The sequence below is a fragment of the Notolepis coatsorum genome, assembly GCF_963971535.1.
Source record: "Notolepis coatsorum genome assembly, chromosome: 13".
In the NCBI taxonomy this organism is placed as follows: Eukaryota; Metazoa; Chordata; class Actinopteri; order Aulopiformes; family Paralepididae; genus Notolepis; species Notolepis coatsorum.
Genome location: NC_140177.1, coordinates 111124373 through 111146510, shown reverse-complemented (window position 1 = coordinate 111146510; position 22138 = coordinate 111124373). Strand labels below are relative to the sequence as shown.

The 22138-nt window shown below is 45.9% G+C and overlaps 1 protein-coding gene across 2 annotated transcripts in view; it reads right to left on the bottom strand.

The window, feature by feature from the left end:
- The window catches only part of fam49ba (family with sequence similarity 49 member Ba), a 157198-nt gene that overhangs the window by 33679 nt on the left and 101381 nt on the right, over window positions 1–22138 (bottom strand). For both annotated transcript variants that reach the window (XM_084327905.1, XM_084327906.1), the window contains exon 4: window positions 20749–20854. In XM_084327905.1, the coding sequence (XP_084184031.1) occupies window positions 20749–20854 (106 nt within the window). The remainder of the gene's footprint in view (window positions 1–20748; window positions 20855–22138) is intronic.

The window sequence follows — 22138 nt, the reverse complement described above, 5'->3', positions numbered from 1 at the left end:
AAATATTTATGGAAAAGAAAGTGGGAAATTATTTCAACATATAATCTTTTTATGGGGTTTTTCAATTTAGTCCCCTAATATGGTAAGAGTATAACACTTTAGTTTTCAGACACAAGGGTTAAATTATTTATTTGTTTCTTGGCAGATTTAACATTGGGCTTTTGACAGGGGAGATGATGCATTGCATGGTAACGTTAACTAGCTAACATCCACATGTTTATTTTTATCACTGACTAACCTGCTGGTTCCTTGACCTTGGTGCAAGAAAACATTTGATAAATGTTGCCGGATTTAGCAGAATCTCCTGTAAGGGCCTTTCTTTTTCTTGTCTGTTTTATCCCTCTCTCCTCCACCCTTTCTCTTTCTTCCACTGTCCATCTTGATATCAACGTTAATTGACTTTCGCTCTACTGTATCTCTCCCGAGTCCCTCACTACCTAGCGCATTGCCTGGCTGTTATTCTGCATCTGAGTGCCATCTGCCATTCCATTCGCCACCTCCGCTGTCAATCAGTTGTATCGCCTGGTCCCACCTCCACCAATCACAAGCGGCAGCACGGCTCCATTGTGTGTGTGTGATCCGCGTGTGGGAGAGAGAGTCAGATAGTATCCAACTCTGTGGCAGACAGTGAAATGCTGGTTGTTCCCCACCCACCTAGGTTATCTAACTATCGCGCCGCGCCGCCGCCACAACTAGAAACAATGGCCTGGCAAAAAATATATATATATATATTATTTAAAAAAATTAAAAAAATTATATAATTTTTTATTTATTTTTTGCAGGCCAGGCCACCGGGAAAACTCCCGGTGCTCCCGATGGCCATTCCGGGCCTGCTCCTACCTAATACATACACCTCCTACTAGGGATGCACCGATATGAAAATTGGCCACCGATACCGATACCGATTGTTCAACTAACACTATCGGCCGATACCGATACCGATATTTGTATATTTGTATATAAGTATTTGTAATTTTTTTAATTTATTTTTTACATTTTTTTTTATTTTTTTATTTCTTTTTAATGAAACTACTGTATATTTGTATGTGTATGTTTGTATTTGTAGGCCTCTTTACTTACTTAAAAAAAGGAAACATCAAGAAATATGTTTATGGTATCACTATCTCTCTCCCAGTATCGTCTGGCGGCCTGCAGAGGGATACTATTTTCTCAACCAGAGCTTTCAACCAATGCAATGGAACCATTCTGGCGGCCTGCAGCGGGATACTATTCTCTCAACCAGAGCTTTCAACCAATGCAATGGAACCATTTTGATTGACAGTCGATTCGGCCAATTACGCCACACCGCTAGCACCCACCTCCTGCTGTCCTTACCACCAATCGGCAAGCGTTTATTAATTTTCTACTTTCGGGCATGCCGCCATTGTTCTGTTTGCGAGAGCGAATACGTTAGCTGCCCGGCCCGCCGACCAGCGCTCCACAGCATGACCAAATGAGACATAATGATTTTACTGCAACAAATGTTATAATAAAACAAAGCCTTTCTATACATTTGTCTGGTTGAAAACTTTATTAACAGATTGCAGAATGGGTAGTTTGGTACGGAATGAGCAACGGAATGGAACTCAGCTATGAACGGACTAACGGAGTAATGCCTTGTTTACTGCTATCTTCGGGTAAATAATATGCTTGTTATTGAACGTGTAACACTAACTATATAACGTTAATGCCACAAAACAAATGTTTGTGTCATTTTAACAGCAGATACTTTCTTAAATGCCATCTTCCCGAGAGAGGGTGTTGACGGGGAGTTGTGTTATTAATAGCATTGAACATGTTATGGTTTGACACCGACCCCAAACGCTAACGACACAGAGAGAGTAGTTTCAGAGTTAGCCAAAAACTAGGGCTTGTTTTATTTCACAGAATAGCAGCAAGAACTTGGTTGAAAACAGACAAAGACTGGGATACAAGCATTTGAGGAATGTTGCTGCTCTGCAGCTTCTCCCGGGGAGGTTCGTCTGAGGAATCTGACAGCGACGTCAGAGCCGCTCTGCAGAATCCTCTCGGCAGTACTCCGAGGTGGTAGCGGGACAGGGAGAGAGAGAGAGCGGGTTAGCTCAGAGTACAGTTGGGAACAGACAGGTGACAGGTGAAGTGACTTGTCCCAAACAGATAATCCAAGTGACTGAATCTTCGGTGTAAATACACACTGTGAGCAATGTCCCAACAACAATCCAAGTGATAGAATCTTCGGTGCGAATACACACAGTGAGCGATGTCCCAATAATAATCCAAGTGATAATATCTTCGGTGTGAATTCACACAGTGAGCAAAGTTCAAACAATAATAAATCCCAATGAACAATCCAAAAAACAGGCACAGGGTGAGAGACAGACTGAACAAAAAGCAGGATCTCTTCAGTGTTTACACACACGAAAAATGATAGGATCAAAAGACTGTCTTGCAAAACTCACCCAGGCGCTGTGCGTAAAGAGAGCAGATCAAACAGGGCGAGCGCTTCGTAACGGAGAACGGGTTGTCCAAACGGAATACTCCTTGAGAGTCCTGGGAGGCAAAGCACAGGGAACAGCAGGCAACGGAAGGAACGGCAAATGCAGAGAATATATCAAAACGATCCAACAACACTTGATGGGGAATCAGGGTATATATAATCAAAAGGAATGCTTAATGACAAGCTGTGACAGCTGCGGGATGAGATTGACAAGCGTGTGGTTGGGGGAGCACCAATCAAACGGCGTCTACAGGAAGAAGCGTGTGAAGAGAAGAATGCAATTAATTAACCGAAATCCCTTAAAGGAACAGAGCGAGTTAGTGGGGAGCGGACCAATCATCACAGTACTTTAAGAAGCCCGTGGTGGGGAAAGAACCAAACCTCACAGTACTCCCCCCTCCACGGGAGCCACCCGGCGACCCACTCGGCCCCGGCCTGCCCGGACGGGACCGAAGGAAGCCGGCGATCAGGGGCACTGGAGAGGGGGACAAAGACAGAGGCCCGGAGAGGGGGACCGGAGACGTGGACAGAGGACCGGCGAGGGAGGCCGGAGACGGGGACTGGGACCCGACAGCGGAGGCCGGGCACGGGGACTGGGGCCCGACAGCGGAGGCCGGGCACGAGGACTGGGGCCCGACAGCGGAGGCCGGGCACAGGGACAGAGAACCGGCGAGGGAGGCCGGAGACGGGGACTGGGGCCCGACAGCGGAGGCCGGGCACGGGGACAGAGCACCGGCGAGGGAGGCCGGAGACGGGGACTGGGACCCGGTGAGGGGGCTGGACGGCACCTGAAGACACCGGGCACGACAGGAGGAGCTCCACCCCTTGATGGTACCGGAGGACCAGGCGATGTGGGGCTTGTGCAGCGCGAGCCAGGGCCTGCCCAGGACCACAGGGACAAGAGGAGAGCTGGTGACGAAAAACTGGAGCCTCTCAACGTGGTTACCAGCAACGGTGAGATGGACTGGACAGGTGCGTTGAGTGACCTCAGCCAGGCGGCGATGATCCAGCGCGAAGACCTCCAAGGGCCTCTCGAGGTCCTCAAGTGGAATGTTGGCCCGGGTGGCAAACCCAACGTCCATGAAACTCCCATCAGCACCAGAGTCCATGAGTGCACCCACCGTCGCCCGCTGGTCCGCCCAGGCTAGGGTGACGTCCGCCAGTCGGTTGGGTGGTGCACGGGTGGGGGAACAGGAAAGACGGCTCACCAGGATCTCCCGGGGTGCCGGCGAGCCTGGTCCTCTTGGCCGGGCACGGCAATTGGAGACACGGTGTCCATCCCGGCCACAGTAGAGGCAACGGCCGGAGAAGAGCCTGGACTCCCGTTCGGCCGGGCTAAGGCGGTTGCGTCCCAGCTGCATGGGTTCCTCCTCGCTCACGGCTCGGGAGGGAACAAACCCACCAGTCACGGAGGGGGCAGGACGGTCAGCACTGTAGAGGCGGCCGCCAGGAAAGGGAGCCCCAGAGCGGAGGTCGATGGCACAGTCGTAAGGCCGGCGAGGCGGAAAGACCTGAGCCCTGGACTCACTGAAAACCTTCTCGAGGTCGTGGTACTCGGGGGGTACGTCTGGGGTACTGAAAACCTCCTCGAGGTCGTGGTCCTCGGGGGGTACGTCTGGGGTACTGAAAACCTCCTCGAGGTCGTGGTCCTCGGGGGGTACGTCTGGGGGTCCCCGTCGGGTTCTCTCACGTCTTCTCTCCTGGAGGCGTCCGTCGATGCGAATGGCGAGGCTGAACAGGTCCTCGAGGGAATCAGGTTCCTCCCGGGTCGCGAGCTGGTCCATGACTGCGTCACTGAGCCCCCTCACGAAGGTAAGACGAAGTGCTTGGTCGTTCCAACCGCTCTCCACCGCCGCCAGTCTGAACTCCAGCACGTAGTCGGTAACCCCGCCGCTGCCCTGCCGGAAGGTACCCAACCGGGCTCCAGGGTCCAGACCACGGGCTGGATGGTGGAACACCCTGCGGAGCTCAGCCACGAAGTCTGGATAGGAGAAACAGAAGTCTGCCTCCATTGCCCAGGAGGAAGTGACCCACTGGGCTGCCCGGCCTGAGAGCAAGTTAGTCATATAGGCCACTTGGGCTCCTCTTGAAGTGAAACGACTGGGTTGATGACGAAAAACCAACTCACATTGCATGATGAATGTGGCACAATCCTCGGGGTTGCCGTCGAACAGCCGTGGTTCGGAGAGACGGGGTTCCCGAGGTGCGGGATCGGGAAGCGCGGGGCCTGCCAGGGCTGCGGGTGATGCTCCGGCCGAGGCTCCTGAAGGAAGTGGGGTTATAAGCAAGGAGTTAATGGTTTCACTCAGCGCTTGTAAGTGGAGGAGAATACTAGCCTGCTGGCTAGCCAGAGCCCCCAGGGGCCCCTGAATAAGCAGGACCTGCTCTCGGAGTTCCTGTACCGCAGCTGCAGCCGCGTCTAGCTGTAGGCTGTGTTCCTTGGTTGACTCTGTCTGGACTGCCAATGCTGTGCTGACTCTCTTGCGGGCGCAGACCGCGCAGGCCAGTACGAACTCCTTGACGTTGTTCCTCATGGTGGGCCACCAGAATCGACGAGCCAGGAAGGAGAACGTGCGATGAACGCCCGGGTGGCAGGCGAACCGGCTGGTATGGCCCCACTGGAGGACCCGGGACCGGACTGAGTTGGGGACAAAGAGACGGTGAACCGGTACATTGCCTGGAGCGCGATGGAAGCGTAGGGCACGCCTTACCACCCCCTCGATGCCCAAGGTGACGACTCTCTCTGTGTCGGCTGGGGTCGTCATATGGGTTTGGATCGTAATGTTATGGTTTGACACCGACCCCAAACGCTAACGACACAGAGAGAGTAGTTTCAGAGTTAGCCAAAAACTAGGGCTTGTTTTATTTCACAGAATAGCAGCAAGAACTTGGTTGAAAACAGACAAAGACTGGGATACAAGCATTTGAGGAATGTTGCTGCTCTGCAGCTTCTCCCGGGGAGGTTCGTCTGAGGAATCTGACAGCGACGTCAGAGCCGCTCTGCAGAATCCTCTCGGCAGTACTCCGAGGTGGTAGCGGGACAGGGAGAGAGAGAGAGCGGGTTAGCTCAGAGTACAGTTGGGAACAGACAGGTGACAGGTGAAGTGACTTGTCCCAAACAGATAATCCAAGTGACTGAATCTTCGGTGTAAATACACACTGTGAGCAATGTCCCAACAACAATCCAAGTGATAGAATCTTCGGTGCGAATACACACAGTAAGCGATGTCCCAATAATAATCCAAGTGATAATATCTTCGGTGTGAATTCACACAGTGAGCAAAGTTCAAACAATAATAAATCCCAATGAACAATCCAAAAAACAGGCACAGGGTGAGAGACAGACTGAACAAAAAGCAGGATCTCTTCAGTGTTTACACACACGAAAAATGATAGGATCAAAAGACTGTCTTGCAAAACTCACCCAGGCGCTGTGCGTAAAGAGAGCAGATCAAACAGGGCGAGCGCTTCGTAACGGAGAACGGGTTGTCCAAACGGAATACTCCTTGAGAGTCCTGGGAGGCAAAGCACAGGGAACAGCAGGCAACGGAAGGAACGGCAAATGCAGAGAATATATCAAAACGATCCAACAACACTTGATGGGGAATCAGGGTATATATAATCAAAAGGAATGCTTAATGACAAGCTGTGACAGCTGCGGGATGAGATTGACAAGCGTGTGGTTGGGGGAGCACCAATCAAACGGCGTCTACAGGAAGAAGCGTGTGAAGAGGAGAATGCAATTAATTAACCGAAATCCCTTAAAGGAACAGAGCGAGTTAGTGGGGAGCGGACCAATCATCACAGTACTTTAAGAAGCCCGTGGTGGGGAAAGAACCAAACCTCACAGAACAGCTAACCGAAAGCTAGCGTTAACTATTGTTAAAGGTTTAGCCATAATGTTACCTTGGCTAAAGTTTGGGCTATTCATAATCCAGCAATAATGGCTGCAGACCTGCAAGCAAAGTACAGCAAGTTGGCAAAGGAGTATTCCAACGCAAATCACATGTTCACCAGTAACGTTAGTCTTGCATCTCCCGGTAGCTAATGAACGGACTCGGAGTAATGCCTTGCTGCTATGGGTAATAATAATATGCTGATGTTATTGTCCGTGTAACACTAACTATATAACGTTAATGCCACAAAACGAATGCCTTGTTAATCATAAAGTAACTTTGATGCAGTAGCTTGTGTGTGGGGGACGGCGGGCGTTGTGCAGGTAGGTTGCGAGTGAACTTTTTTGCCTTTTGACGCTACAAAAATTGATGGTTATTTATCGGCGACTGCTATCGGCACATTTGAGCTTATCGGCCGATAGGCCGATAGCAGTCAACAAGGCACTTATCGGCCGATACCGATACCCGACCGATATATCGGTGCACCCCTACCTCCTACATAATACATACACCTCCTACACATGATACATATACCTCCTACACATGATTTACACCTCCTATACATGATTGATACATACACCTCCTACTGTACATATTGCGGTAGAAACTGTCCCCCCTCCCCCACTCATTGAATACTGTTCCTTTGTGTCGACCTTTCCCATCCCCCCCCCCCAACCTACTTTTCTAACTACCTTTCTGCCTCACCCCCCTGCCTCCTTCTAGTGACCCTCCCCCTCCTCCCACCCCCCTGTCTCATCCTCCTATCTACATCACCCCCTCCCACCTGGTTACCTGGCCCCACCCCTTCTATCATGTATAAAGATCCAGGTACACAATGAATCTGGGAGCTCTTCCTGGGTCCCCAGGCCAGGGACTTCCGGTGGGTCCTCTCTAGCCCCAGGCCAGGGACTTCCAGTGGGTCCTCTCTAGCCCCAGGCCAGGGACTTCCGGTGGGTCCTCTCTAGCCCCAGGCCAGGGACTTCTGGATGGTCCACTCTAGCCCCAGGCCAGGGACTTCCGGAGGGTCCTCTCTAGTCCCAGGCCAGGGACTTCCGGTAGGTCCTCTCTAGCCCCAGGCCAGGGACTTCCGGAGGGTCCACTCTAGCCCCAGGCCAGGGACTTCCGGTGGGTCCTCTCTAGCCCCAGGCCAGGGACTTCCGGTGGGTCCTCTCTAGCCCCAGGCCAGGGACTTCCGGTAGGTCCTCTCTAGCCCCAGGCCATGGACTTCCGGAGGGTCCACTCTAGCCCCAGGCCAGGGACTTCCGGTAGGTCCTCTCTAGCCCCAGGCCAGGGACTTCCGGAGGGTCCACTCTAGCCCCAGGCCAGGGACTTCCGGAGGGTCCACTCTAGCCCCAGGCCAGGGACTTCCGGTGGGTCCTCTCTAGCCACCTCCTGTTTTAACCTAATCAATTTGTAACAACCAACTATTTGACCAGCGAAGTATTGCCTCTGACATCCACGAGAACACAATACATACACCTCCTAGATACAATAAAAACACCTACTGTACACACAATATACAGTCACACATACTGTATACTGTGAATATGCCTGTCTGTAATGTATACACAGTGTCACGCAATCACACATACAGTCACACAAGTACGTGCCTACACACACACACACACACACACACACACACACACACACATACAGCAACACTCACACTCTCATCACAGCACATAATGTCTTTTGGACAAAGATGCTTTAGATAGCATTTGTATAAAAATCATTGTTCGGGCTCAATTAGGGGAACGGCGCAGGCCTCCATCTCTGTAGTGTAAACAAAATGAGATCATGGGAGAGAAGCCCATTGACTGAAGAAAGATGAGGTAACAGAGGCTCGTCGTACCCAAGAGCCGTGCTAATCGGATCAGAACGCTCTGCTGCTTCGCCGGTGGGCTAACCCCCCCCCCACTGAACTGGCTGGGAGAGCCACATCACGACACGACACAACGACAGCATATGAGCTGTAGGCCTACAGACTGGAACAGTAGCACAATCTGATGAAATATGAATAGAAACCAAGGGGATGATGTTGACAGAAAGGGATCCCATTTCCATGTGCTGTAAGACTGAATAATGTCCACGGGTGCAGTAAGACTGAATCGGGGTAAAAGCCTTTTTGATGAATGGATGAGTGGATTGTACGGAGTACAGACAGAGTACATATACTTTAAAATGTTTTATTGCTTATTTGAATTTGCTTTTCAAAATCTTGTATTTGCTTACAACTATCAACCCGCTGCAATGTATTTACCAGTAACAAATTATTGAATAAGATATCAGACTTGGTAGAATTCCTGGCTTCGCCTGGTCGTCAATCCATATATTGTAATTATATCATTTGGTGTGTACCTGCACATGTTTGGTTGCCACACAATCATTGATCGAAGAGGAACTGAGATTGAAGATGAACAAAGCCTCAGTGCTGGTGGGTGAGTTTAAGAAATGAGAGTCATGTATTTGCATAATCCTCCCCCTACCCCAAGCCCTAACAGTTCCCCCCAAAAACGTGTCAGTGTAATCTCCCACTGTAACACAACGTTTATTAAAGGAACACGCCAACATTTTGGGAAATTTGCTTATTGTCTTCTCCAGAGAGAGACAAGAAGATAGATACCAGTTTCCTCTCTGTGCGTTCAGTAGAAAGCTATCTGGCTGCACATTAGCCTAGCTTAGCACAATGAATGGAAACGGACAGTGCTGGTTAGCCTTCGGGAGAGGTGTTAGTTGGACAATGCCTATAGCATACTGTAGCTGTCAACCATCCCGATTTTCCCGGGATTGTCCCAAATTTCAACCTTCCTTCCCGCCGTCATCCCGTTCCCGGATTTTTCCCGTTTTTTTTTTTTTTTTATAAATTTTTACAAAATGGCTGCAATTCCCCTCCGTGACGACAGGTGGCAGCAGTGTAGATTAGAACGTTAGCACAGGAAGTCAGACCGGAAGACGGTTGCGACCCGGAAGACAGCGACCGGAATCCGGATAAAGGAGGGCTTTAGCTAGAAATGTATTACATTCTACGATGGACTTGAGAGAGGATTGTGCGGTTCCACCAGCTAAGAAAGCCAAGAAGAGCTGCAAATATCTCGCCAAGTGGGAGGAGACGTTCCCGTACCTCACGAAAAGCAACGTTTCAACACTATGCTTTTTGTAAATTATGCCGCGCTGATTTCAATGTCGCACACGGAGGAAAAAGCGACGTCAGTCATCATGACCAATCGGCGAGGCATAGACTGAGGCTATGAAAAATGTTCACAAATACACTCCTTCTCAGAAGGTGTTGAGAAATGCGAGGTCTGCAACCTATACCTACAACAGGTCCCTGGCCGATGCAAGAAACCCCCACAGGGAATGAAGTGGTATCCCCCATCCATTCCAGAGTGATAAAACAGTCTAATTAGATTAGATTAGGATAGGATGTGGTAGACGTGTTTCTCCACGCTGCAACTCCCCTACTTTTCAAACCTACGCTAAAAAGCCTTGTTGATACTCTTAACTTTATTATTTTTTTTTTTTATACTTTCTTTCTTCGGATATTTTGCTACTAATAAATGTTTGGCTGTGACAGGCATAATGGCATCGAAATGGCCAAAGAACAAGGACACTAAGGGTGCGGATCCACCATCCAAAGACGACGCGCCGACGGATTTGTCGAGCATTGCCATACTAATACAGAACCTCACGCTCGAATTCAGAGTTTCCGCCGCCTCGGCCGACTCCAAACTGGATAACCTCCAGTTATCCGTAGCTGACCATGCCAAGCGTCTGACATCCGTGGAGGATGGACTAAATACATGGTCCGATAGGATGGTGAACTTAGAGGCTAGGTGTTTGACTCTGGAGGAGAGCAACGCCAAACTGAAGAACAAGCTTATCGATGTTGAGTCGCGTGGCCGTCGGTCAAACATACGCATAATAGGACTAGACGAGTCTATTCAAAGCGACGACCCAATGATTTTTTTGCCGAGGTGCTGGTGGAAATTCTGGGCAAGGAAGTGCTTGCTACACCACCCGAACTCGATCGCTGCCACAGGGCGCTGACGGCCAGACCAGCCCCCGGCTCCAGGCCCAGGGCGGTGATCGCCTGCCTACACCGATTCAGAACGAAGGAGACTATTATTCGGGAGGCTCGGAAGAGGAAAGGGTCGCTGACCTACAGGGGGAAACCTGTGCTAATATTCGAGGACTACTGTCAGGAAGTGGTCGAACAACGTTCCCGCTACCGTGATATTATGGGATCCCTCTACCAGCAGGGATATAAACCATCCTTACAGTACCCAGCGAGACTCTTCATCAAAGACAAAGACGGCGCAAAAAGACATCTTGCTTCACCTAAGGACGCGGCATGTGGCAGCTACAGGCCCCTAAGTCTCCTTGGAGCCGATCTTAAGCTATATGCCAAGGTTCTAGCCACCCGACTTCAAAAGCACATGACATCTCTAGTTCACCCTGATCAGACCGGCTTCATAAGAGGCCGCCTGGTTACTGACAACATCAGACGGTTACTGCACGTGATTAATGCCAGCAAGGATATTGCAATCCCTACAGCGGTCATGTCCTTGGACGCAATGAAGGCATTTGACAGATTGGAGTAGTTTTATTTATGGGCAGTTCTCAGAAGGATGGGGTTGGGTGAGGGTTTCATTCATATGATCAAAGTTCTATACACTGGGCCTTCGGCCATGATCTTAACGGGAAAGTTATGTTCACCACTCTTCTCTGTCTCGCGCTCTTCTAGACAGGGTTGTCCTCTTAGTCCCGGACTCTTCGCTTTATCCCTCGAACCTCTAGCTCAATACATAAGACAATCCCATATTATATCTCCTATTTCAATTCAGGGCACACATCACCATATTAGCTTATACGCAGATGATGTACTCCTGTTTATGCAGAATCCCTCCGTCTCTCTACCTCATCTGCTCTGCGTGATAGATGAATTTGGCAGCCTGTCCGGCTTTAAGATCATCTGGCCAAAATCTGCTTTTCTTCCACTTAATGAGCCTGCGAAGGCTACCATCCTACCGGCAAACATACTTATGGTGGAGCACTTTAAATGTCTCGGGATTGAAATATTCCCCACTATTAGCCAGACGGTAAGGTATAATTACTCCAGCTTGGGTGACAGGATTACGAATGACTTTAACAGATGGTCCAAATAAAAAAATTCATTACAGGCCCGTGCGTCAATAATTAAAATTTATATTTTACCCAGAATTAACTTTATCAGCTCCATGCTCCCGTTACCTCCTCCTGCTGGTTACTGGCAGAAATTGCACTCTGCCTCATATAAATTCGTTTGGAACAATAAACGCCCCGCGCTTGAAGAGATCAACTGCCCAAAGGAGTAAACTTGATGGGGGCTTAGCATTTCCAGACTTTAAATATTATTTTCAAGATTTCTCTCTGAGACCTTTGATCACTTGGTTTGATGCTCAAGCAGCTGTATCTTGGCGACCATTGGAGGAGAAGTTGATGTCCCCATATAGACTTCAGGATATTGTGTATACCAACATATCAATTAAACAATGTAAATTACGATTTGGCCCTCTTATCACACATGTGATCCAGACTTGGCGTGACACTCAGAAAGTGGGTACAAAACGCCATCAATGGCACACGCATTCCCCTCTATTTAATAACAATCTTCTCCTTATTGGACAACAACCTATTAGATACCCTAGATGGGAAAAGAAAGGCATACACACATTGGGGGATATCTTCGATAACTCTGGTCTCCGCTCTTTTCATGATATATCCAATGGATATGATCTCCCCGGAACCTCCTTTTTCTTTTCTTTACAAATAAGAGCAGCTCTGAAGGCTCATGGCGTGCCATGGGACGCTCCACTAGTGCATCACCGATTTCACAAATTATTTTATGACAAAGAGACATCGAGAGGCTTCGTTTCTGACTTTTATCGCCATTTACTCATGTCCTCGTATACAGACCTTCCCCTGGATACGATTTTTTTTCTTTTTAAACATTAATCTTGGGTTAAAAAATAGCGGCGTTAAAATAATTGTGGGTTAATGCGTTAATAAAGCTTTAACTTTGACAGCCTTAGTTATTACACATTCTTACACATACATGTATGTTGAACATCTGAGGTATTGATGAAGTAACAAAGGAAAAAAGCCAAAAGCACTTACTCCTCAGACATTCTTTGACAATTTTACAGCCCAAAATACAAAAAAGATCCAGGCGGAATAGGTAACAAAGGGTTGAAGAAATATTGTCTGAACTGTCGGATGCAAACTGGCTGTGTGACATAACCGAGCATCTCGCTCAATTGAATAAGAAGCTGTAGGGACGCAAACAAGTCCCACCCAAAACTTGACCAATATAGTTGTGAACTGAGACAACTCTTATTTTGTTATTTTTGAGTACAGTTACAGTTGTGTGTTCATGCAGACACATAATAGCAATTTCATTATGAATAGAAAATGGTGGACCCTGATGTAAACAAGTCGAAAGTCTTTCTCTGGTCTGCATCCCCTTAACAATTGTGTGTATTGAGCTGTACTGTACTGTACCCATTCTGCAATCTGTTAATTAAAGTTAATTAAACTATCTTCCATTAGTTGGATGTATGGCCTCTGCAAGGTTGTGTGCAGCCATTTGTTTTTGTAACATCTGCTACATCTGTCCCACGTGTTCTTTGCAGCTCAGTTGTTAGTTCTGCCCCTCTTGACTGTGACAAAAAGGTTTTGAACAAACTTAATGTCATAGCTTGTATTTGATGATCTTCTTCTTTGTTATTTACTTGCATGGTTTGATCATTGATTAATGGAGTAATATGGGGTTCTGATAAACTAAAATTATTTGTTAAAATAACATAAGCTAGGGCGGTCAGGTGGCGTAGCGGAGATTGCGTTCGTCACCAAGCACAATGTTGTTTTCTTCTTTTGATTCTATTATATGTACCACTGTATTGCAAATCGTTGCGGGCAAGACCACCCGCATTTCATTGTATACCTGTATGCCGTGACAATTAAAACTCTTGACTTGACTTGACTTGACGGTGGATTCGCCTGTTCTTATCCAGCTCACAGCTCCGGGGTTGTCACCAGCTTGGCTGGCCATTCACACTAATACAATTGGCACGTATTAGAGGGTGGGAGAAGCTGGCGGGGTGGGTCCGGGTCGTTGTAAACAGGGCGGTAGTGTGATCCTTCCACACGTTACACGCTCTCAGTGAGAGTCCGCGCTGCCAGGTGAAAATAAGCGGTTGATTGGCTAGACGTGTGTCGGAGGAAGCACGTGATAGCCTCCACTCTGTTAGGGTTTGTAACCGACCTCAAACGCAACGGCACAGAGAGAGTTGTTCAGAGTTAGCCAAAGCAAGGGCGGACCAAACCTCACACACTCTCCCAGACCGACTGTGGGGGGTAAGTGCGCAGCGACCAGGAAGGGGATTGGGAATTGGCATAACGACTAACATTGGGATGGGAGAAAAATCGGAGGAAAAAGGAGGGGGAAAAAGATCAATAAAAAAATAAAAATAATTAACATAAGCTAACATATATTTTTACATCTATGCAAATGCATATGCAATATGTATAACTTGAATAAGTAATAAATACAGAAACAACATGTTTAACAATATGTAAATGAGTAGCTACATTTATTTTACATTACATTAACATTTATACGGTCTTTGGCCCTTTGAGGGCAACCATAATGCTGATGTGGCCCTCTGTGAAAATTTGTTTGACACCCCTGCCCTAGACGATTGAATTCAATGGGTCTCAGACCTGACTCTTTATGTACCTTGTGTCCAAACGGCGCCACAGGTACATTTATGCATATGTACTGGGAATGCCCTCCTGTTGTGAGTTTTTGGGAAAATGTTACATATCAGCTCTCAGACATTTTCTCTTTAACCATACCTGTATCTCCTTCTGTATTATTATTGAATGATCTCTCTCAATTACCGACCTCTATACAGGTGAAAAGACTCATTTTGGCCGGCCTCACAGCCGCACATTTTTTTATTGCCTCACGTTGGTTTCACCCAGACAAACTCTGCCCGAAGGTATGGTTTCTCACCTACCTTGATGTGATCTATTTGGAGATATCCACGGCACGTGTTGTAGGGGTTAAGGAATCTAATATAGCAATTTGGTTGGCTGCAGTGGCAAAGTTAAAAGAACGCATATAAGTTTGGGAATTTGTTTTGATTTTTTTTTTTTTTTTACTGAATAATGTATTGTGAGTGTGACTCATGTTGAGGTCCTTGGGTAAGGGGGGGGGTGGGGAGAGAACGAGCGAGTGTCCATGTAGGATGATCACTGTACAGTAGGGCTGGGCGATATGGCCTCTAAATGATATCACGATATTTTTTGGCTATGTCACGATACACAATGTACATCACGATATTTTGACATTTCCTCTAAAGCCCTTACAAATGCTTGATTTAACCCTTTGAAGCATACAGTCATGCCAACATGACGATTAAAATAGTCCCTGCACCATGAAGATGCTTTCAAAAATAATTTAATTAAACGTTTCTAAAAATCTAAAAGAGTAGTCTACTGATACACTAATACTTTTGCACAGTACTGTTTTCTATCCACTTTAGATAAAAATACACCTCCGCCTGTACATTTAATATATAGTAATATAAATTCACGGGAGACTTGATAGCTTAGACTTATGATTTTTATTATCAGCAATGTTATAACATCCTACTGGTAAACAAAACACTGTAAAGGTGTGTGTGCATCATATATACATTTACTTTTTAATTGCATGACACATTATGAAGTATTCTCTTATGCCGCTTTTCCACGTCTGCACGGTATATATATATATATAAAGATGGTACCCCCAGGGCGGCTAGGTGGTGTAGTGGACAAGTCACTCGCCACCAGTGTGGAGACGCTAGGATTCGCGTGTTCGAATCCAGCTCTCCACATTGTTTTTCAGTTTGGCTGGTCGTCCGCAGTAATACACATTGGCCGTATTACGGGGAGGGAAAAACTGAAGGGTGGGGATCGAACGTTGTGAACAAGCGACTCCTACAAGTCGGTTGGTGCGCCTGCGCAGTAAAATCAGGAAGTGTCGGGGGCAGCGTGAGCCTCCCACGCGTTACTCCTCGACACTGAGAGATGGAGCTGCGCAGGTGAAAAGATGCGACTGCTGTTACCTCAAGTACCGGAGGGGACTTGTGCTATGTATGACTTAGTCCACATTGCAGCCGGCTTGTGGGAGGCAAGAAACAGCGTTCGTGACAGGGGAGGGTTGAATTGGATGATACGAAATTGGGATGGGAGAAAAATATGGAAAAATGGGAGAAAAAGTGGATCAAAAAAAAAAAAAAAGATGGTACCCCCCGTCAGTGTAGCTGGGGCGGCGTGACATCATCTTCAACGTGACACGCGGAGGATTTCGGCGCTAGCTATCAAGCTAGAATCCAATGCCTTAATAGCTCATTTACGCTAGCTGCAATGCTAACGGTTAGAACGCGAGGCTACTACCAGTTCATCCACCTCGGTGCCTCCATATTCCATTGCCTTTTCTGAATAAAACACGTAGGGCTAACGTTTAAACTCGCAAAGCTCTCTCCACTTCTCTCACGCTCTCGTATACCTGTTCCCTGTTTCCTCATAACAAACCTGTAGGACCGCCTCTCGGGGTGTGTGTGTGTGTGCACGCATGCGTGTATGGGCGTGTACATGACGTAAGTTGGGGCGAGTCTGTGTGTATTTTTTTTCTTTGAGAGAGAGAGAGAGACGAGAGAGTAAAAGCAAGCGCTGCGCCAAAGTAAATCATCTCAACCGCGGCGGCTTATTGAGGGAGGGATTGTGAGGAACATCACGATGTCCACGATACGTTTAAAAAGTGTATCGTTTATAAACTGTACCCGATATTTATTTAATATCGTCATATCGCCCGCCCCTACTGTACAGTCTGTATCAGTTATTGTCTTGTCATGTGGTGTTAAGTTATTGTCTTGGGAAGTCTTTTTATGTATTATTATTATTGTATTGTTTGTGATATATGTTTTGTTTCATGTTGGAAAAAAAGAAAGAAAAAGAAAAGAAAAATATTTGATAAAAAAATAAATGATTAGATTAAAATGTATTGTCATTATACAGTACAACGAAGACATTTGGCATCCAACCAGAGTGCAAATGTAACAGTAAAGTGCAATAGTAATATACAATACTAATCAGATGTATGTACAGTACAGATCACTTTAAACAAAATGTCACTTTAAAGGAAGAGGTATTGTATAGTTTAGATACATTAAGAGTTACAATTGTATTGTAGTGTACATAGGAACCAGTTTTTCAGGAACTTGGCATGTCTTTTTTTATCATGCATATCTTGTGTTACCTATTCTTTTTTCTATGCCTATTTTTATTGTATTTTGCACAATCAATCCGCATTTCACTGTATGTGTGTGACAAATAAACCTCTTGATTCTTCTTGAGTTGTAGTATTAATATGTACAGTGAATGAAGGTATAAAGACACTATGGTAATACATTGATTGATTGCTAACTTTAACAGATTGCAGAATGGGTACAATACAGTATGGCGCAATACACAATTGTTAAGGGGATGCAGACCAGAGAAGGACTTCTTCCCCCATTTTCAATTCATCATAACATTTATGTATGCATTGTAAGATTTCAATAAATATGAACATGTTAATGCTATACTACTACATAAAGTGAATTTATACTGAATTTGTGTTACACTTCCATTCATTTAATGCAGGGATGTTCACAGCATTTCACTTTCAACCTGGTATCTGATTAATTTAATTTAACGGGGGGAGGAGACTACATTGGGAGGGGGGCGAGGCGAAATTTCCCATTTTTTCAAATGCCAATGTTGACAGCTATGGCCTATAGGCTAACCGACACTGTCTGCTTCCATTCATTGTGCTAAGCTAGGCTAACGTGACCCTGAAAGGGCAATTGACAGGCAACAAATAGGGCTTTAATTCTATCTATATATTGTATTAAAAGAAATGCACACCCGAGCCGCTAGAGGTCGGCAAAGTTTTTTTGCCAAGAGTAAAGACCATAACCCTATCAAAACAGCAGTCAAAGTGTATATTTTCATTTTTACCTATGTTTTGTAAGATTGACTGAAAATATGAATTTATCGGAAAAATGCTAATTATATCTCTTTTATCGTAAAACCGTGAGGAAATGACTAAATCCAGATTTAACCCTGCCATTGGAAAGAAGAGCCTTTTCCATATCCATAGATGTATGATTTGGCAATAATAAGGTCAAGGTCAAGTTCAAGGTCAAATATGAATTTATAATTCAAATCGATTATCATTTATTACTGTATCTACAAATCCTTCTATGTAATCATCTTCCCTTTATTAATTTACTTAGATTTTTTTGTACACTTGATCTCAATAAGGTGGTGAATGAGCTCATGGAGCGAAATCTCTTTGTTACAATTGTAACATGGTTACCCACCTCACTAACCATTCGGGGTCGAATCACAGCCCGATCGCACCCAAATAGGGTGTGATCGTCCTACTGAGAACGCTCCACCCCGTCACCGGGGACCCTGATTCGCTCCAAACCTGGACCGCTGGAATAGGTGGTTCCGGGTGCGCGCCTGTGGGAGCGGGGGGCGTGGTGTACAAGCTTGTACCAAAACACGGAAGAGGCTTGCTGTATCAACTTGCTGACACACACAACGTCATTACTGTAATGCTTTCATGCTTGCTTGAATTTTGGGCAGATAAAAACATACAGCAACAACTGGACAATACCCACAAAAACGATATTTATGGGCAATTTGGCGAGTTCAGACCTCAACCAAACAAGCATGTTGAGCCTCACGGCTCAGTGGATGAAGCCACGTTACAAGCACAAGACTTCCCTGGCTCGCATTAGGCCTGGCAATTTTTTTGCCATTGCTATGTCTACTATACATTGGTTTCTTGTTCGAATGCATTTATTTCTATAGACCAGTGGTGCCCAACCAGTCGGCCGTGATCGACCGGTAGATCAATTGTAACGGATCCCCGTATATTGAGTGGCTTATAAACGTACTGATGGTATAATCACTGTTTTATTTATCCTTTTACATCGTATTACATTCCTTTTTAAAACAATAACATTCTCACCGTAAGAGATATGGCCTCATACGGGTCCATTAAAACTTGTTGCGTATTCCTTCTCTCGCAATGCACTGTCAAACTGTCAACAAAAGCCAGTGACAGCGACCGGAAAACACTGTTGCCTCGCGACATGGATTTACATAAATTAAAGTCACACACACAGGCTTCTATCAATTCTAATAACAAAAAGGTCCTGGATATTCATATTATATATAAATGTAAATGTAAATATTCCTAAACACAAATATTACACAGGTAATTACTCAAAAAATAATAAACCATTCTTGGGGTTATTTACATCAATGACAATACCGAGATGTCACACCATGTTACCTGTTACCTGTTTATTGCACAATGTTGTTTTTTTATTGGATTCTATATGTTGTACCACTGTATTGCACATCGTTGCGGGCAAGACCACCCGCATTTCATTGTATACTTGTATGCCGTGACAATTAAAACTCTTGACTTGACTTGACTTGACTATAATTGACGGGAGCGATGGGCTAATGTTAGCTGCTAACTAGTAATAAATAGGCTAAGCTAACTAGCGTTAGTTTAGCGTTAGCGTTAACCCTGGAAAACGTTAAAAGCGGACTCCACGACACCAGTTCCATTCGTGAGAAAAGGGGGTAGGTTATATTGACGACGCTTGACAACAGAGGTTCAAATATAACTTTATATTTATTGGTTATTTGTTTCTTTATATCAGCATCTAGTTTCCACCACCGTGTGTTAAAACTCGTCCTGTGTCCTGCTTACACGCTCAAAACGCACCCAAGGACGGAGCGAGGACGGAGCGGAGCTGATTCGACCCCGAATGGCAGTGAGAAATTAGAGTAGACGACAGAGTACAGCAACTTGCAATGGGCCTGGTCAACAAGATACACTACACAAAAAAATGGTACCCATGTACATGTCAAAATACTTCCCAAAGGTCAGTGAATACCACGATCACAACACCAGAGGGAGCTCCACAAATCATGTTAAACCCAGATTCGGCTCAAACAAGGGACTAAACACGTTTAGCAATTATGCCACATCAATGTGGAACGCCCTACCCAAAGCTGTAAAGGAATGTGAATCACTACCCACTTTCAAAAACACTCTCAAAGAACACCTACGGGAGACTGCAATTCTAAACTGGCCCCTGTAAATGTCCTAACCCAACCCCCTCCAATGTACAGTAAATTACCAAGTATGGCTTTGTCAATATTCCAATGTACAGTGTTCCCCACCCACCCCCTACCCAACCCCCCCACCCACCCAACCACCTCCAATGTACAGTTCCCCCCCCCCCCCCAAACCCCACCCCACCTACCCAACCTCCTCCAATGTACAGTTTCTACGTCAAATGTATATACTCTCTTTTCTGGACTCTTTTTGTATCACAAACAGTACTGTATTTGCAAATCTGGTATGTCATAAATGTATAGATGTAGCAGTACTGTCCATTTGTATGTCGTGTGTGTCATATATGTTATGATGAATTGAAAATGGGGGACCCTGATGTAAACAAGACGAAAGTCTTTCTCTGGTCTGCATCCCCTTAACAATTGTATGTATTGAGCTGTACTGTACTGTACCCATTCTGCAATCTGTTAATAAAGTTTTTAATCAATCAATCAAAATTTCATCATTTATATTCTCCTTTTTTTCATTACAATTTACTCAAGCCTAGTAACAGACACAATATTTCTGACACTGGGAATACATACCCCCAGGTCCCTAGATGTTCCTAGATACCAAGAACATGCAAATTGACCTTGTAGAAGTGGAGCAATCTTCCATTTACTTAGGCATGTACCTTTAGGTGAAATTTCTGAAAATAGGGCTACAGCTTAACAGGTTAAAAACAATCACGACACGCCCAGGGATGTATGGCTTACCAAGCCTCAAAAAGTCAATAAAAACAGGTGAGTCTTCAGCTGTGTTTTAAAACTCTCTAGGGTCTGAGCAGACCTAATTGGCAGTGGAAGACTGTTCTATAATTTAGGGGCAGCCACCACAAAAGCTCAGTCGCCGTTTGTTTTTAGCCTAGACCTCGGGACATCTAAAAATAATTTATTTGATGACCTCAGTGCTCTAGCTGGGGTACAAACATGGAGAAGTTCACCTAGGTACTGAGGGGCCAGACCATTCAAGGCCTTGAACACAAACATACCAATTTTTTTTATAAATTCTGAAGCGAACAGGGAGCCAGTGCAGGGAAGCCAGTACTGGTCTGATGTGTTCACGCTTCTTTGTGCCTTTGTAGTGGTACTTACCCAACTTCTGGGAGAACTCGTAGAACTTCTTCAGCTTGCCGACGAGAGGGAGGACGGAAGCCCAGGCCCTCTCCTGGACGCCCTCCACGTTGGGGCTCTGGATGGCCTGTGGGTACAGGACACACACGTGGTCAGATACAAAGAGATGGATGGTCGGAAGAAAGGAAGATACAAAAGATAAACAAGATCCTACGTGACAGTGGGCTAGGAACGGGATGAGACCTTCATGCTGTGGGATAAAAAAAAAATTCACGCGCACATTAACACATCCTGCGCCAAAAACGAGTTTACTCGTTATTGCCCGCCAATCTAATAACGCCAACAACGAGTTTACTAGTTTTTATGATTGTTATTTCCTTTATTCACTATTGGCATTCATAATTCATCCAGGAAAGCTCCGGGAGCCAGCTGGACCCTGTCTGATATTTCAACGCCTCAATACCGCAGCCTGGTGGATTTCGGGCGAGTTGCACTCCACTCTAAACCGGATGTGGCGCTCTGTGCATCTGGGAAAATCCTCCGGCAGAGCTATCTTGTTATGTTGAGCAAGACAAACATTTGAGTGCATTTGATCGCTTTCGAGACGCAAGAATCAATATGCTTTCGGCGTTTATTGCGTCATACAAACGGAAAATAGATCTAGCAGATCGAAATCAAATAATTGGCATCGGCAACAGGTAAGAGGAATCTAACGTTAATTCCAGCTCGATTGTCCATTTATTTCATTGCAATCCATCCGTATGATGTTGTACTAAGGAAAGCCGTTACTGACAATCAAGGAATCATAAACGACCCTCCCCCCTTTCCTTCACGCATGATGGAGCATAATGTATACCGAGCATATGCATTTGAATTTTTTTATATAGCGTGTATAGGAACGAAACGCCAATCGATTATGTATAATATGCGGTTGAGCCTATAACTCGCGTTCTAGGAATTACTGCTCTACAATCCAAAAACAGACTTATATTCACGACGGTACTAACACGACAATGTATGAATGGAAAAATATAACGTTCCCACATCCGGAACGATAGATACCCGATGTTGAATGGGCCATAGTAATGTCGATATAGCTATAATATTTTAAAAGTTATAGCCCTGCAAAGAAGGTGAGCGACTCCATAGGCTTACAGCACTGGCAGAGAGTGGTATAAGATGGGCAAACTGCGTGGCACAGAATGTGTTAACCAGGAAATGTACACATTTACAGGATATTTCAAACCTTTATTTATTCTCAAAAATTCTCGATTTCACATCGGCTGAGTGGCGCAGTGGGCAAGGCGCTCGCCACTAACGCAGGATATGCTGGTATCGAGCCCAGCTCTCGGCGTTGCTACCGGCTTGGCCGGCCGTCATACTAACACAATTGGCAGTGTTAGAGGGTGGA